Below are 16,820 nucleotides of genomic sequence, written 5' to 3'. Positions count from 1 at the left end.
GGCTAGGGGCCGAATTGGAGCTGCAGCTGCCAGTTTATGTCACAGCCACAGCAACACCACATCCGAGCTGCATCTGTGACCTATACCACAGTTCACAGCAGTGCTGGATCCTTAACCTACTGAGCGAGGCCAGGGAATCAGACCTGCATCCTCATGGATTCTAGTTGGATTTGTTACCGCTGAGCCGCAGTGGGAACTCTGGAACACCCAATTTTAATCCCTTTGTTAGAATTTTGAAGGTTTGGTTTGGGTGGAAGGATATATCTGATTTCTGTGGGTGGGAATTGACATGTGTAATGCAGGTAGGTCATACCTGTAAGAAATTGACCCAGTGGTGCACAATAAATGTTGATAAACACAATCACTACAAGGATGAAATATGAGAACTGAAGATTTTTGACCTGCAAATTTTTATTTGCAGCGGCTCGACCCTCTCCTGGTGGTGTGTTCACACAGTTTGTGATGAGTAAAGTTGGAGCCCTGCAGCAGAAGATACCTGGAGTTAGCACACCCCAACCCCTAACAGGGCCACAGAAGTTCAGTATCAGACCTTCTCCAGTAATGGTCGTCACACCTGTGGTTTCTTCTGAGCCAGTTCAGGTGTGCAGCCCTGTGACTGCTGCTGTCACTACTACCACCCCTCAAGTGTTTTTAGAGAATGTTACTACTGTGACACCTATGACTGCTATTTCTGACGTGGGAACTAAAGAAACTACTTACTCTTCTGGTGCCACCACTACAGGGGTTGTTGAGGTCTCTGAAACTAATACCAGCACTCTTGTAACACCTACCCAGTCTACAGCCACTGTGAACCTTATCAAAACGACTGGGATAACTACCCCTGTGGCTTCAGTTGCTTTTCCTAAGTCTTTGGTAGCATCTCCTCCAACCATAACTCTTCCTGTTGCTTCCACTGCCTCCACCTCCATAGTCGTGGTGACCACAGCTGCATCTTCTTCCATGGTGACCACACCAACTTCATCTCTGAGCTCTGTTCCCATTATACTCTCTGGAATTGATGGGAGTCCACCAGTGAGCCAGAGGCCAGGTAAGGCCCACATGTTACTAGCTGGTTTACTGCAAAGCTATTTATAGAACTTCATGGTTGTGATAGGATTATAGCTATGTCAGATGTTCCTGCTATAACATGATACATATATTCCTAAAAACCTTTGCGTTCTGCAAAACTGAACCCTAAAGATAAACACTAGAGTTCATGGTCAATATAAGGTTTGGACAGCCACTGAAATTCATGCAGTTTTGTAACCAGAGCACTAATAAATACTGTAACTTGGCAGATGGTTTAGTGGGGCAAGAGATTTCCTTTAGGAGATTAAAAATACTCAAAACTTTAGAATGGTAACTGGCTGAAGGACATTGGAATACTGCATCTGGGAGTGGACCCCTGAGCCATTGAGCAGCCGATAACGTGGGCCCAGGAGGAAGCACAGCCTGTTGTGTGCTGAGAGCTAGGGGTGCACATCTCTGAGGAGGGAACCAAATATAGGTGCTCTATGTTTTGGGGGTGGAAGAGGCCTGCTGCTGCTTTATAGTTAAAAGCTTATGCTGCAGCCAAATGGAGCCTTTTTTCTCTCCATGCTGACGATTAAAATTCTAGGTCCTCTTGCCTAGTAAAAATCATTTGTGAATCAGTCCAAATCTTATGTACTGCTGACATTATCCTCCTGTTATTATACGTGAACTGATTGAAATAGAAATAAGGCATGTATCTTGTTTAGGACTCTGGTATTTTGTATTTGTCAACTTTTTACTTAAAATGAAAATTTTTCCCGTGTTGGCTTAGATAAAGTGAATTTGAAAGGAATATCTCACACTTAGGTAATTTTTATGTCCTGATTCAACCTGGTAAAGTAAGTTTTCTAAGTGTACTCAAAGAGGAATTAGAAAAGAGTACGGAAAAGAGTGTGAAAGACTTTGCAGGATTTAAGGGGGATAAAATAGCCAACACCAGTTCTGTCTTGGTTATATTTTTTCTGCTAATATTTCGATCTTTAGGGGCATGGTCCAAATTCCTGTCAATATTTTAAAAAAGAAGTGATTCATAAACTGAAGTGCTATTGAAAGGAAAAGAAGATCACAATATTTAAATTTGTTGTCTTTTGCTTCTTCGCATAAACAAACATACCAAGAAATGGCTAATATGTAATTTCAGAAATAAGACTTGTTGAAAAGACTGTTTTGATTTCCTGTGGAATCTCAAGTTTTATATCTAGTCATATTTTAACTGGTCATGCTTTTTAAACCATGGATTCCAGCCTTTTTTATATTTTTAATCCTATCATGAAATTTTGAAGTAGTTTAGCTTTTGTAGTTCATTGTCGCTCAGATTTTAGTCACTTAGAACATACTTTCAGGTATTTTGCTCTGGTTCCCATTTGTAGTATCATTGACTTAATATTTTTATTTAAATCAAGTCATTTGTTTATTTAAATATATTTTTTAAAGGAGCGATATTAGTGTAATTGGAAACCAATATTACTGCCAAAATAAAGGTTAGTCTCAAATACACTGGAAACAATAATAATAAAAAGTATTAAATTCTAACTAGCTACTGTATGTTCTTAGCATGTGGCTTGCTCTCTCTGTTAATAAAGAAAGCTAGAAAATGCTGGTATATCATTAAAGACATAATATTAAAGACTGGTAATTTCATCTGAATTTAATCAAAAGATTAAAAATCTGACAATATGATATGGTGTTATATCAATATACCACCTAAAAGTATATCTTCTGTAATGCTACTTGAGGAAAGGCTGATGTTAATTTTCTTAGCCACTCTTTTATAAATGGATTTGACTGAAATAACTGCAACTTCTAAGGAAGGGTGTGTGGTTTTGTTATGGGTTCATAAAGCAGATCCCAACTCAGGCATTTAGACATCTGTGACCTTTTCATTTGATTTTCCTTCTTTTTGTCTTTCCCTTCTTCCCCTCATTTCGGTAAACAATCATGTATTTAGTGTGTGTATTAAAAGCTGCTTTCAGAGTAATTTGGTTTTGAGTCATTCTCTAAAACTTAATTTGAACAGAAATGTTCAGAAAATTAAGAATGCTTGTTTCTTAATTCACATAAGATAGATGAATGGTTTTTGTTTAAGTTGCACTCATTTTTTCATGAACAGTTTGGTCTTCATGTTTTATTTCATTTTCAAAAGTCCTGGGTCTTCTATATATAATTTGTCATGTAAATGTTAGGAGCATCACCTTCTTTTAGAAATGTGATGTTTTTTGGATAGAGTGCCTGTCTGAAAAAATATCACACATTAAGCTAAAATCTGTTTTATTGTTTGGCTTGTTGATTTTTCTATTTAATGACAAATTAATAAAAATTTTTATTTAATAATAATGTTAAAGAAGTTCACTAATTTGAAGGGTAATGAGACCACTTTTGTTTATCCTTTTACTCTTATTATTCCTACCTTTTTGTTCCTATGGCCAAAAACCTATCTGTAGATTATTTGTATTATTTTTTCCCATGTCTTTAGTATTTCTGAATATCTCTTCCAAACATTAAAGTGCATCTTTAGGTACTACTAATGTCTTGAAATCTTTTTTAATTCATATCTTCTGCATTAAGTTTCTGCTTTTTCTGTTTGTTTTAGAACTATCTTTTGCTTCTTCCTAACAAGGCTTTATTTCCCAGCTTCTTTGATGTCTCTTAATTTCATTCCATTTTTTGGGAGTATGTATTTTTTTCCTTCTGAAAAATAATGTCCACACATCTTTATGCTGTGCTTATTTGTCATTGAATTTTAAAAGCCAAGAAGTTTTTTGTGCCTTGTGATTTTCAGTCCTTGACTTTATTTTACTTGAGTATGATCTTTGAAACTAAATCATAAATCTATTAAGTGTTAACAGTCGGAATTTTTAAGTTGAGCAAGACAGTTTTATCATGCACTTTAATGAGAATCCAGATTTAGAGGCCTACCCATGTTTTTCATTAGGCAGATGCATAAATGCACCTCTTGACAGTTGATACTTTCTTTTTTACCGGTTTTAAGGCCCTGCAATGTCTGGTTAATACTTAGTATTAAGGTAAATTGTTTTCAGCCATAGACTAGTAAGTAGTGTATCGTGGAAGTACAGGATTTTACCAGTTCTGCAGATTAGAAGTTATTTGTAGCATGGTTAGATCCTGTGTCATAATTATTTTTTCCTAAGTATTAAAGGGAAATTCTGATACTATGCTTTCATTTCCTGTTTTTCAGAAAATGCCCCTCAGATTCCAGTGGCTACTCCACAGGTCTCTCCTAACTCAGTGAAACGTACTGGACCTCGACTGTTGTTGATTCCAGTGCAGCAGGGTTCTCCTACTCTTAGACCTGTCCCAAACACACAAGTCCAGGGACATCGGATGGTCTTGCAGCCTGTTAGGAGCCCAAGTGGAATGAACCTCTTCAGGCATCCTAATGGGCAGATTGTCCAGCTCCTCCCTTTGCATCAGCTTCGAGGCTCTAATTCCCAGCCCAACTTACAGCCTGTCATGTTTCGGAACCCAGGTATAAAATTAGAGATCTTTCTGTTAAGTTCTTTTCTTAAATCATTTGGTCATATGGTATGTTAACACACCAGGATTGGTGTTCTTAGTCTCTTGGAGTCACCTGTTAGAAAATAAATGCATACTTTGGAAGTCTTGATGTGGACAATGGTATTTTAAAGTGTTCTTTCTCTTACCAGGGTCTGTGATGGGAATCCGGTTACCTACTCCTTCCAAACCTTCAGAGACTCCACCATCTTCCACTTCGTCCTCTACTTTCCCTGTTATGAATCCTGTAATTCAGGCTGTTGGGTCTTCTCCCACAATGAATGTTATCACTCAGGCACCATCATTACTTTCTTCTGGACCTAGTTTTGTATCTCAGTCTGGAACATTGACTCTGAGGATTTCCCCTCCTGAGCCACAAAGCTTTGCAAGTAAAACAAGCTCTGAAACCAAAATAACCTATAGCTCAGGAGGGCAGCCTGTTGGTACAGCCAGTCTTATTCCTCTACAGTCTGGTAGTTTTGCCTTGTTGCAGCTCCCAGGACAAAAGCCTGTTCCCAGCTCCATTCTTCAGCATGTTGCTTCACTTCAGATGAAAAGAGAATCTCAGAATGCAGACCAGAAAGATGAAACCAGCTTTTTAAAAAGAGAGCAGGAAACTAAGAAGGCCCTACAGTCAGGAAGAGAAGCAGTAGGCTCTGAGGCTAATATGATAAAGCAAAATTCAGGAGCTAGTGTCTCAGAAGAAAACCTGACTGATTCCTTGGAAGATGGGGGTGGTCCTTTAGATGAAGAATCCCTTGCAGAAGAAAGTCCTGCAACTGTTAAGCCTTCTGAGCATGATTATAAAGATGTTAATGAAGAGTATGGGATTAGGAATCATAACAGTTCCAAAGAAAAACTGACTGTTCTAGAAGTTAACACCATTTCTGAAAGAGCTGGTAATATAACAGTCCAAAGTGTAAGTAATGTGCAGCTTAAAAAACTTGGTGATGTGAAAGTGGAACAGCAGAAAGCCTTAGACCATCCAGAGGAAAAATCAGATGAATTTCCAGTCATCTCTAAAGAAGAAAGTAAGCTTGAATTATCAGGGAGCAAAGTTGTTGAACAGCAGTCTAATCAACAGCCAGAGGCCAAGGAGAAGGGATGTGGAGATTCTCTAGAGAAGGAAACCATTAGGGAGAGGTGGAAAAAACATCTGAAGGTCCCTTTGACCCAGAAATGTGTTAGAACTTCACAAGAATACAAGAAAGAGACCAATGAGCGGTTAATTAAAGAAACAAAGACTTGTCAGGAAAGTTCAGATGTGTTTCAACAAGAACAAGGCATCTCTGATTTACTTGGAAAAAGTGAAACTACTGAGAATGCCAGAGTTTTAAAATCTGAATGTGATGCTTGGAGTAGGATTTCTAGTCCTGCAGCTTTCTCCATTGTTCCTAGGAGAGCCTCTAAAGGGAGCAGAGGGGAAGGACGTTTTCAAGGTCACTTACTGCTATCTGGGGAACGGATAAAACCAAAGCAAGAGAAGAAGGGTGGGAGAAGCAGTGCTGACTTCCCTGTTTTGGATTTGGAAGAGGATGATGAGGAAGATGAGAATGAGAAAACCGATGATTCTATTGATGAGATTGTGGATGTTGTTTCTGACTACCAGAGTGAGGAGGTTGATGATGTAGAAAAGGTGGTGAGCCCATTTTTGTTGTGATTGAAAACCTCAAGGATTTAAATGATTTATTAGAGACTGGTTTTTCCATAAAATCACTAAGACGGGATACATTCAATTGAACACCTGGGTTTAGATCATGATTAAATGACTTTTAGTGTTTAGGCTGTGTCAGTCAGGTAACATTTATTGAGCTTATATTGTTCATGGAAACTTGTCTGATATTACAGGAAGGCTGGCTTAGGACTCTAGGGGATAGATGCTTGAGAGTCCCTATCAAATTTGATTAAAAAAAAAAAAAGTCCTGAAACCACTACTATTCGATTTCAGTTCCTTTGACATTTTTTATATAAAGGGATTGTAACTTTTCTGGCAGATGTATAAGAAGGAATGGGTGACCTTATAACTGGAAGATAATTTATCTGTTTGCATTTATAGAGATATATTTCTTTCTGGAGAGGAGAGAAATGAAAAATAACATTTAATATTTCAATATAATCCTGCCTAAAGTTGCTTTCTCCTAAAATTAACTAATTAGTTTCTAGAATTTACTTTCTGAACTGTGGTCATCTTCCTTTGTAATTCGACTTTTAGAGTTTAATTTTTTATTTTTCTGAAGCCATTTTTGTAGACTTTTATTTAGGGTTGCATTTGTTGTCTCTAAGTAACTCAGAGTCAAGTATGATATAGGGCAGGAGTTGGTCAGACTCTTTTGTAGAGGGCCAGATTGTAAATATTTAAGACTTTGTGGGCTAGATGGCTTGCTGTTGCACCTACTCACTTGCTGTTGTAGAGAGGAAGCAGCCATGAACAGTTAGTAAATAAATTAATGTGGCCATGTTCAAATAAAACTTTACTTAGATAAACAGATGGCAGGCTGTGGCTTGCTGCCCCCTGACATAGGGTCTGATGTAAAACATAAAGAGGTTATAGCCAGCTGTCTGTGGGGTGCTCTGAAATCTGAATTATATTCCTCTCTTCAGGAGCAAATCATAATAAGGCTCTCTGCAAAGATTGTCATGCATGGCTGTTTTAGAATCTCACTTCCTGAGATTCACTCATTCTCTGTGTTACCTATTCCTTTTCTGTTAGTGCCTAAATGCCTTATGCAGATAAAATATATCAAAAAGATTGGTATTTTAAAACTCTAAAATTTTAAAATATTCTCATGTTCTTATGTTGGTTATTTTTAACTTTGACTGTCTCATTTGTAAAATGAGGATCTAGCTGTACAACTGGATGATTCTGTATGCATTTGCCTCACATTCTATGGTCTAATCCTTTTTGAGGACTTATATCTGTAGGTAGTTTAGGAGTGAGATTACAGATCTTGTACTTCTTGCAGAGTCTTTCATTATAAGTTAGCCTAGGTAAGCAGCAGACCAACTTTGTTTTATTTTTACTTGAAACTTTTTCTTTTCCATTATGGTTTATTTCAGGATACTGATTATAGTTCCTTGTGCTATACAGTAGGACCCTGCTGGTTTGTTTTATATATAGTATTGTGTATCTGCTACCCCTAGACTCCCAGTCTATACCCTCCCCTTCCCCTTGCCAACCACAAGTCAAAATCAGTCCAGTTTTAAAACCAGTGAAAGCTATTGCTGTCAGTAGAACTGACTTAATGGAACCTTTAGAATAGCTTAGTCATACAAGATGGCATTGCTTTAGTTTCGTAATAGTGAATCTGACAGGTACACTGCCCTTTTTGAAATAAGGGTGTTGGAGTTTCTGCTGTGGCTCAGCAGGTTACAAACCCTAATAGTATCCATGAGGATGCAGGTTTGATCCCTGGCTTTGATCGGTGGGTTAAGGATACGGCATTGCCATGAGCTGTGGTGTAGGTGGCAAACGCAGCTCAGATCTGGCTCTGCTGTGGTTCTGGTGTAGGCCTACAGCTGCAGCTCTGATTAGACCCCTAGCCTGGGAATTTTCATATGCCACAAGTCTGCCCCCCCCCCAAAAAGGGTGTTATATTAAACAATTTCTCAAATCTGAAATCTGCCTTGAATTTGTGTGCATGTCTGACACCTGCGATATCTTTATGCCTGTGATTAGTAATATTAGAATAGTGTGAGGAAAGTTCTGAGTAGCCTCTTTTTTATGATTTTGATACTTTTTTGTTAAAGTATAAAGAATAGCCTCTTTGATTTAAATCTTCCCCTAATTAAGTTTATTGGATATTATTTACAAAGCCTCAATTAAAGCCATGTAGTACACATTCTTTAGTATAGTAAAGCTTCTACCTATGTTATTGTTCAAACTCTTTAGATTCTGTTGGGGCTCTGTTATCTTACTAAAGTTAATTTTAATATACATTATTTATATTTAATATACATTGTTTAGATGATGCTTAAATAGGGGAACATAAATGATGGCTTGTATCATTTATATCTGTTAGCCTTATAAAAAGTTTAACTGCTGTGGAGCAGTGGGATCGGTGGTGTCTTGGGAGCACTCAGATGCAGTTTTGATCCCTTGCCAGGCAAAATGGGTTAAGGATCCACCATTGCCACAGCTGCAGCTTAGGTTGCAAGTACAGCTTATATCTGATCCCTGGTCTGGGAACTCAGTATGCTGCAGGATGGCCAAAAGAGGAAAAAACAAAATTTAAACATAGAATTAATAAAGCAGTTGGGATGCCTCCCTGGTATAGTAAAATTATAAGATGTTTTGTTTAGTTTCTGGTATAGTAAACACTACTTTTAAAGCTGGACTTAAAACTATCTGCATATCCCATAAACATATACCACTGTTATATAATAAATATACAGTGAGTTTCTGTGATAGGGTCTCAATAAATGCTTACTGATTGATTAAATTTTTGGTGTAATTAGCAAGTATAGTGAGCCTGGGCTTCTTTTGGTATCTCAACTTCTTCAAAAGCTCTCATTCTGTGTGGAGTTGAGAGACTTCGAAGACTGTCTGGGCTGTATTCTGTTTCCATATCTGCCTTGAAAATGTTTTTGCGGGTGTTGAACATGGGGTTAGGCATAAAGCACTCAAAATTGAGCCTGAATTTTTCTTCTTTCTACTTTCTTCACCAGATCTTATTTTACTGCTATTTAATCTTAAGATTTATGAATTTTTAATATATCTGTACCTGAATTTCATCTGCTAGAAATAATAGTGAAGCATCAATACAGCTCTTTGGGGACTTTGTCTCTTCAGTCTAATGATGTCTGTTTATATGTCTGTGATTTATAATGTAGTTCTTGGTTATTAGCTCTAACCTTATGTTGTCTTTATGACTAAATTCCTTCCTGTGATTAATAAGTTTAGAATTATCAGTACTCATGGTTTAAGATCAGCATTTGACCCTGGTTGGTTTCATAAGGGGAGTATTTGGTTGAAAAGTTTATAAATGTGCTTGTTTCCCAATACTGTATTTACTGTTGGAATGCTGTATTTCAGAATAACTGTGTAGAATACATAGAGGATGATGAAGAGCAGGTGGACATTGAGACTGTGGAAGAGCTCCCTGAGGAAATTAATGTTGCCCACATGAAGACCACAGCTGCCCACACACAGACTTTCAAACAGCCGTAAGTTTTACTTCTCTTTAGGTTTTATTTTTTTGCTGTTGTTTTGTGACAACAAGCAAAACTAAATAGTCTGTTCAGGAGTTCCCGTCATGGTGCAGTGGTTAATGAATCCGACTAGGAACCATGAGGTTGCGGGTTCAATCCCTGGCCTTGCTAAATGGGTTAAGGATCTGGTGTTACCATGAGCTGTGGTGTAGGTTGCAGATGTGGCTTGGATCCCGCCGTTGCTGTGGCTGTGGCGTAGGCTGGGGGCTATAGCTCCGATTAGACCCCTAGCTTGGGAACCTCCATATGCCGCAGGAGCGGCCCTAGAAAAGGTAAAAAGACAAAAAAAAAATCTGTTCAGGAGTTCTAGGACTGATAGGGTTCCTTTATTTCTCTAACTTTTTTCTTATTAGTAGATGAGGGGAGGAGCAGGAATTCAGAGATAATTAACTTGCCTTGTTATTGCTTTAGGAGACAGTATATAAATGTGAATAACATAAACTTTTGGAGCCTGACATATTGGTATTAAGATGTTAGTTTTGCTAGTTTGTAACTTTAACTTGGGGCAAGTCTGATTTCTTTGAATCTTAGATTCTTTACTTATGAGATGAGGAAAATGCCCTCATTTAAAGTATTAAATGAACTAATATGTGAGATAACTAGCATAACTTGTGCAAGTGGATTATGCAATAAAGATTAGTTCTTTTAAGAATATGGCATTAAATTCTAAAATTTGTTTACTTTGCAGTTGAACAGGTGAGATAGTTAGGAAAATTTTCCTACTTCTTCAGCTGATGAGATGAAAATAGAGAGCATGATGACTTAGAAAGTTTTATTTTATTTTCTGTTTTAGTAAGCCTTGTATTGACTAGGAATTGAGGTTTGAGAGAAAGAAGGGAAAGATGATAAAGAGTTCTTATTTTGTGCCAGACATTGTGCTTTTCCTACCTTTTTTTTTTTTTTAGATATTTTTACTTTATTTTATATTTTAGGGCCGCACCCACGGCATATGGAGATTCCCAGGCTAAGGGTCGAATCAGAGCTGTAGCCACCAGCCTACGGCACAGCCATAGCAGCGCCAGATCTGAGGTGTGTCTGCCACCTACACCACAACTCACAGCACCACCAGATCCTTGACCCAGTGAGCAAGACCAGGAATCTAACCCGCATCCTCATGGATACTAGTCAAATTCATTTCCACTGAGCCACTGCAGGAACTCCTTTTTCTGCTTTCTCATTAACCACCTAAAGTAACAATAAGTCGAGAAAGTAATTCTTCATACCTAGTGAGAAAGTCGAAGGAAGGATGGTATTTTTCTTCACTCCAGGGCTATCTGGAGGATATTTCTTCCTTTTTTTCTGCTTTTAAGGGCCGCTCCTGTGGCATATGGAAGTTCCCAGTGTAGGGGTTGAATCAGAACTTACAGCTGATGGCCTACCCCACTGCCACAGCAACTCGGGATCCGAGTCATGTCTGCAGCCTATACCACAGCTCATGGCAATGCCAGATCCTTCACCCACTGAGCGAGACCAGAGATCAAACCTGTATCCTCATGGATACTAGCCAGGTTTGTAACCTGCTGAGCCTCAATGGGAACTCCACGTTTGGAGGATATTTCAGTTGCTGACTGGTGAAGACAAAAAATTCAACTCTTTTAAAAACTTAATTAGACTTAAGTTCAGCAGTATTGCAGGATATCAGTTCAGCATACTAAAATTGAGTTCCTAAACAATAGCAATGACAAAAAAAGTAATTAAAAATACCATTTATAGTAATAACAGGAAAAAAAGGTATTTGGGTCTATCAACAAATTTGTGCAAAAACTTTTATAAAATGTTACTGAAAAACACTGAAGAAGAATTCAGTAAACTGAGAGGTACCATCCATGTTAATGGACTGGGATAACAAATAGCTGAGACTAACCAACCAATAAAGAGCACAAACTATAAAAGAACTGATTGTTAAAAAATTTTAAATTTCTGTCAGTGAAAAGGCAGTCTTAGTCTTTGTGTTTGCAGAGGATTAGTATCAAGGATATAAAATAATTCTTATAAGTCAGTAAGAAAAAGATGATCCAGTAGAAAAGAAGTGTATATCCCAGGCAGTTCACAGAAGAGGAAGCGGTAGACTGCAAATAACCATATGCACATTTGTTCAGCTTCGAAAGTACCCACGGAAATGCAATTAAACCACGTTGACTACCAGTTTATACCCTTAAGATTGGCAGAAATTGAGATTTCTGACAGTATTGTTGTCTAGTTATAGAGCAATGGAAACATACTACAGGCAGGAGTATAAGAAAACTACTTCGGAGAGGAGTGTGACATGACTCTGGTTGAAGATATGCATGCATTTCTTTATACCCAGCAGTTCCACTCCTAAGTATACACCCTAGGAAGGCTCACATACCTATACGAGGCATCAGAAGTTCCTGTTGTGGCTCAGTGGAAACGAACCTGACTGGTATCTATGAGAATGTGGGTCTGATCCCTGGCCTCGCTTGGTGGTTTAAAGATCCAGCGTTGCTGTGAATTGCAGTGTAGGTTGAATATGCAGCTCAGATCTCGTGTTGCTGTGTTGTAGGCTGGCAGCTGCAGCTCCAATATGACCCCTAGCTGGGGAATTTCCATGTGCCACACCTGTGGCCTTAAAAAACAAACAAACAAAAAACAAACACATGCAAGGGGCCATGTATGGGATTGTCTGTTGCAGTATTTGCTATTGTGAAAATTTGGACACAACCTAAATAACTGCTAAAATTCTAAAAAAAAAAAAAAATCTTAGAAGATTCACACTTTGGAATGCTATATAGCAGCTGAATGATTGAACTAGATGTATCATCATATCTCAGATGTAATGTTGAATGAAGCAAATCAGTTGAAGAAAGAAAGACTACCTATGAGAAATGTTTAAAATGCTACATATCTTGTTTAGCTATGTAGCAGTACATTCTTAGTAAAAGTGTAAAGATATGCATGGTAAACTCAACTTGGGAGTGTTTACTTATGAGAAGGAAGAAGGTGGTATATAAATGTGAATAACTGTATTTTGCCCATATTTTGGAAATGTATTATTTCTCAAGTTGAGTGACAGGATGTTGGTTATAATTTGTACAGTTTTATATGTTTGAAATATTTCACAATAAAAAAAGTAATCTGAAGATTTAGGGTCTATTCGGACACTTTTATTTAAGAAAAAAGAATATTGTTGAATAAATCATATTGCCACATATTGGACCTTGGGGAAAAGAAGCTGGTTACAGTTGACTGGGATGGTTTGGTTTAATATAGCTGTGAAATAGGTCTTAGATTATTGAAATTCAATAAGACATTGGAAAATACTGTCTTCATCTAGGTGCCGTACACACAACTCTGCAGATGATAAAGCTGCTGAAAGGAGTCGAAAGGTATTTACAGCATATTTAATGATAACTACTCATTTAATGAAATTGATAAGATTTGTCCTTAAGGTTAAAACAACATTAGCTATTATTAGCTATCACTATTTTCAGGGCCAGTGAATTAATATAATCAGTGCCCCTTTAATGAAATTATACTATTAATGCTTTTTTTCTTCTTAATGCTCTACTGACCCCCTAGTCAACAGAATTATTTAGAGGAATTAAAATATGTAGAGTTTAAGAGAATTGATGTGCTTATTTGAAAACTAATCCTGTAATGTAATGATATGATGTAAAATAGGCTAGCATTCTTTGTTATCTGGACACATGATTTTTCTAGTGACCAAAAAAATTAATTATTCTCTTAAATGATGGCTAGCATTCAGTGAGCCATGAAATTATAAACTTTTCTGATTTTCTCCCCCCCCTTTTTTATTTTTAGGGCCGAACCCACAGCATATGGAAATTCCCAGTCTAGGGGACGAATCAGAGCTACAGCTGCCGGCCTTTGCCACAGCCACAGCAACTCAGGATCCGAGCCTGAATCTGTGACCTACATCACAGCTTAGGGCAACACCAGAGCCCCTGAGCAAGACCAGGGATTGAACCTGCATCCTCATGGATACTTGTCGGATTCATTTCTGCTGCACCATAATGGGAACTCTTCTGATTTTCTTAATGTATTCAGTGTAGGATATCATGTTACCATAGTGAAGCAAGGTGTTTTGTCTTTATTTTTTTGCTAAGAGTGGAAGAGAGTTCAATTGTTGTTTAGCCATTTTCCACTGTTATTCTGTCTTCTTAATTTAAGAGAGAAAGATAATGAGATTGGGTTGAGGTGGAGGGTGGTATTCAGATCCTTTGGAAAAAACTGAGTGATTAGTTTGAGTTTAATCTGGTTTGGTAGAGCATATTTACTTGATTGTCATTGTTTTGCTTATGTCAAAATACTTTTTCATTCATCCGAAAACATTTCTCAGGTGTAAGAATTTTCGCAATGGTTTATAATCAATTGTTTTGTACCATAATTATAATTGCATGCAAATTATTTGTAGTGTCTTGGTGTATTTAAACATGGTATTATTTTCTTTCTATCTGGTTGTATCTTTAATTGTCCCACACTGTACTAATGTACAGTGAATTTTTAACTTGAGAAAGACAATGATTTGGTAGAAAGGTTTTGGGATACTATCATATCCCATGATATGGTTCCATTGTTACTATGGTAATGATAATTGGTGTCAGGAAAAAAAGAAAGACAGAAACATGGGGGAGGGGCACACAAAACCAAGAAACTGTGTAAACAGGAAAAGTAATTATTACTCACTTTGTGTGAGTAATATATTGTCACAATAGGATAGTCACTGTTAATGATTCTTAGAAGCTTTTATAATCCATGAATAACGTTTGGAAGATTTAATTTCAGCCTTGAAAAATGTGCAAGTATAAATGACAGATTGGGAGATGAAACTGTGAAGAAGAAATTAAGGGAAGGATACAAGTATGGATATGGTCATTTTGCAAAGATACTGTCTATTGATGAATGAGAAATGGAGATAGAATTATATTCAAGTTTCAGAGGGAGCAATAGAACTAAAATGAATGATGTATCTGATTTAGGAGATGTAAGAGAAGTGGTGAGCCAAATCCTTTTCTGCATAGCAGGGAGTAAATAGATTCCACTGAAAATTGAAAAGAGTAAGTGTATATTATTGTTTTTTAACTTAGGATATAGTCATAAGAACAAGAAAAAGCTCTAAGAGAAAAGTGGTTGTTTCTGGGAGTTCCTGTTGTGGCTCAGCAGTAATGAACCTGACTAGTGTCCACAAGGATGTGGGTTCCATCCTTGGCTTCTCTCAGTGGGTCAAGGATCTGGCGTTACTGTGAGCTGTCGTGTAGTTTGCAGACATGGCTTGGATCCCACGCTGTGGCTGTGTCTGTGGCGCAGGTCAGCAGCTGTAGCTCCAGTTAGACCCCTAGCCTGGGAACTTCAATATGCTGCAGGTGTGGCCCTAGAAAGAAAAAGAAAAAAAAAAGTGGTTGTTTCTGAGGATTGAGGTACAGGTGCAAGGCTCCTCATTATAGACTTTTTGCATATTTATATGTAAAACCCTATGTGTATCTATTACTTCTATATAGTAAATAACTTTAAAATTTGAAATAGGAAGAAAAGAAAGGAAGCCTAAGGCATCCTGAGGGTCAGGAAAGACTTTCCTAAAAAATGCAAAACGTTTGGTGTGTCTTTGTATGTACTTATTTTCTTTTTATTTCTAAACCTGCAGCATATGGCAGTTTCTGGGCTGGGGTTGAATCTGAGCTTCAGCTGTCACTCTATACCATAGCCACAACACCACCAGATCTGAGCCACATTTGCGACCTACACCTCAGCTTGCAGCAATGCTGGAATCTTGATCTGCTGAGTTAGGCCAGGGATCGAGTGTGCATCCTTACAGAGACCACGTCAGGTTCTTAACCTGCTGACCACAGCAGGAACTTCATATTATCTTTTTTTTTTATTAAAGTAGATTTGGTTTACAGTGTTTTGCAATTTCTGGTGTACGTCAAGGTGACTCAGTTTTATTTATATATATATATATATATATATATATATATATATATATATATATATATACACGAACACACATTTTTTATATTTTCCATCAGAGTTTATCCCAGGAGATTGGATATAGTTCCCTGTGCTATACAGTAGGGTTTCATTGTTCATCCATTCTAAACATAATTGTTTGTGTCTACTAACCCCAGACTACCAGTCCATCCCACTTCCTTCCCCGTCCCCTTTGGCAACCACAAGTTCTCTATGTCTGTGAGTCTGCTTCTGCTTTGTAGATAGGTTCATTTGTGCCATTTTAGTTTTCACATTTAAGTGGTATCATACGGTATTTGTCTTTCTCTGACTTACTTCACTTAGTATGAGAATCTTTAGTTGTGTCCAAGTTGCTGCGGATGGCATTGTTTTGTTCTTTTTTGTGGCTGAGTAGTATTCCATTGTGTATAGTGTGTAACACATATTCTTAATCTATTCATCTGTGGATGGAAATTGGTTGTTTTCATGTCTTCCCTATTGTGGATAGTGCTGCAGTGAACATATGGGGGCTTGTATCTTTTCGAATTATGGTTTTCTCTGGATAGATGCCCAGGAATGGGATTGCTGGATCATATGGTAGTTGAGTTTTTAGTTTTTTTGAGGAACCTCCATACAGTTATTCACAGTGGTTGCACCATTCCCACCAACAGTGTAGGACAGTTCGTTTTCTCCACACCTTCTCCAACATTTGTAGTCTGTAGACTTATTAATGGTGGCCATTCTGACCAATGTGAAGTGGTACCTCATTGTAATTCTGATTTGTGTTTCTCTAATAAATAATGATATGGAGCATTTTTTCACATGCCCCCTGGTCATCTCTATGTCTTTGGAGAAGTATCTAATTAGATCTTTTGCCCATTTTTTGATTGGAGTTTTTTTGTTGTTGTTATTGGTTGTATGAGTTGTTTGTGTATTTTGGAGATTAAGCCCTTGTCAGTTGCATCATTTGCAGCTACTTTCTCCCGTTCCTAGGTTGTCTTTTCATTTTTTTTTCTTTTTTTCTTTATGGTTTCCTTTGCTGTGCAAAAGGTTCTAAGTTTGATTAGGTCCTATTTGTTTGTTTTTATTTCTATTGCCTTGGGAGACTAATCTAAGAAAAAGTGTACGGTTTATGTCAGAAT

At 37.6% G+C, this 16,820-nt stretch overlaps 1 protein-coding gene across 20 annotated transcripts in view; it reads left to right on the top strand.

The window, feature by feature from the left end:
• MGA (MAX dimerization protein MGA) overlaps nt 1-16,820 on the top strand; it is a 175,299-nt gene that overhangs the window by 147,150 nt on the left and 11,329 nt on the right. For 8 of the 20 annotated variants that reach the window (XM_047766623.1, XM_047766630.1, XM_047766631.1 and 5 more), the window contains 5 exons: nt 422-1,048; nt 4,229-4,519; nt 4,698-6,184; nt 9,578-9,708; nt 13,049-13,100. In XM_047766623.1, coding sequence (XP_047622579.1) covers nt 422-1,048; nt 4,229-4,519; nt 4,698-6,184; nt 9,578-9,708; nt 13,049-13,100 — 2,588 coding nt within the window. Of the gene's footprint in view, nt 1-421; nt 1,049-4,228; nt 4,520-4,697; nt 6,185-9,577; nt 9,709-13,048; nt 13,101-14,714; nt 14,777-16,820 lie in introns of those variants that run through there. The other 12 variants (XM_047766628.1, XM_047766624.1, XM_047766643.1 and 9 more) reach the window with 10 other exon arrangements.

This window comes from Phacochoerus africanus, chromosome 2, assembly GCF_016906955.1.
Source record: "Phacochoerus africanus isolate WHEZ1 chromosome 2, ROS_Pafr_v1, whole genome shotgun sequence".
NCBI classification, from domain to species: domain Eukaryota; kingdom Metazoa; phylum Chordata; class Mammalia; order Artiodactyla; family Suidae; genus Phacochoerus; species Phacochoerus africanus.
This window is presented reverse-complemented; position numbering and strand designations above follow the sequence as displayed.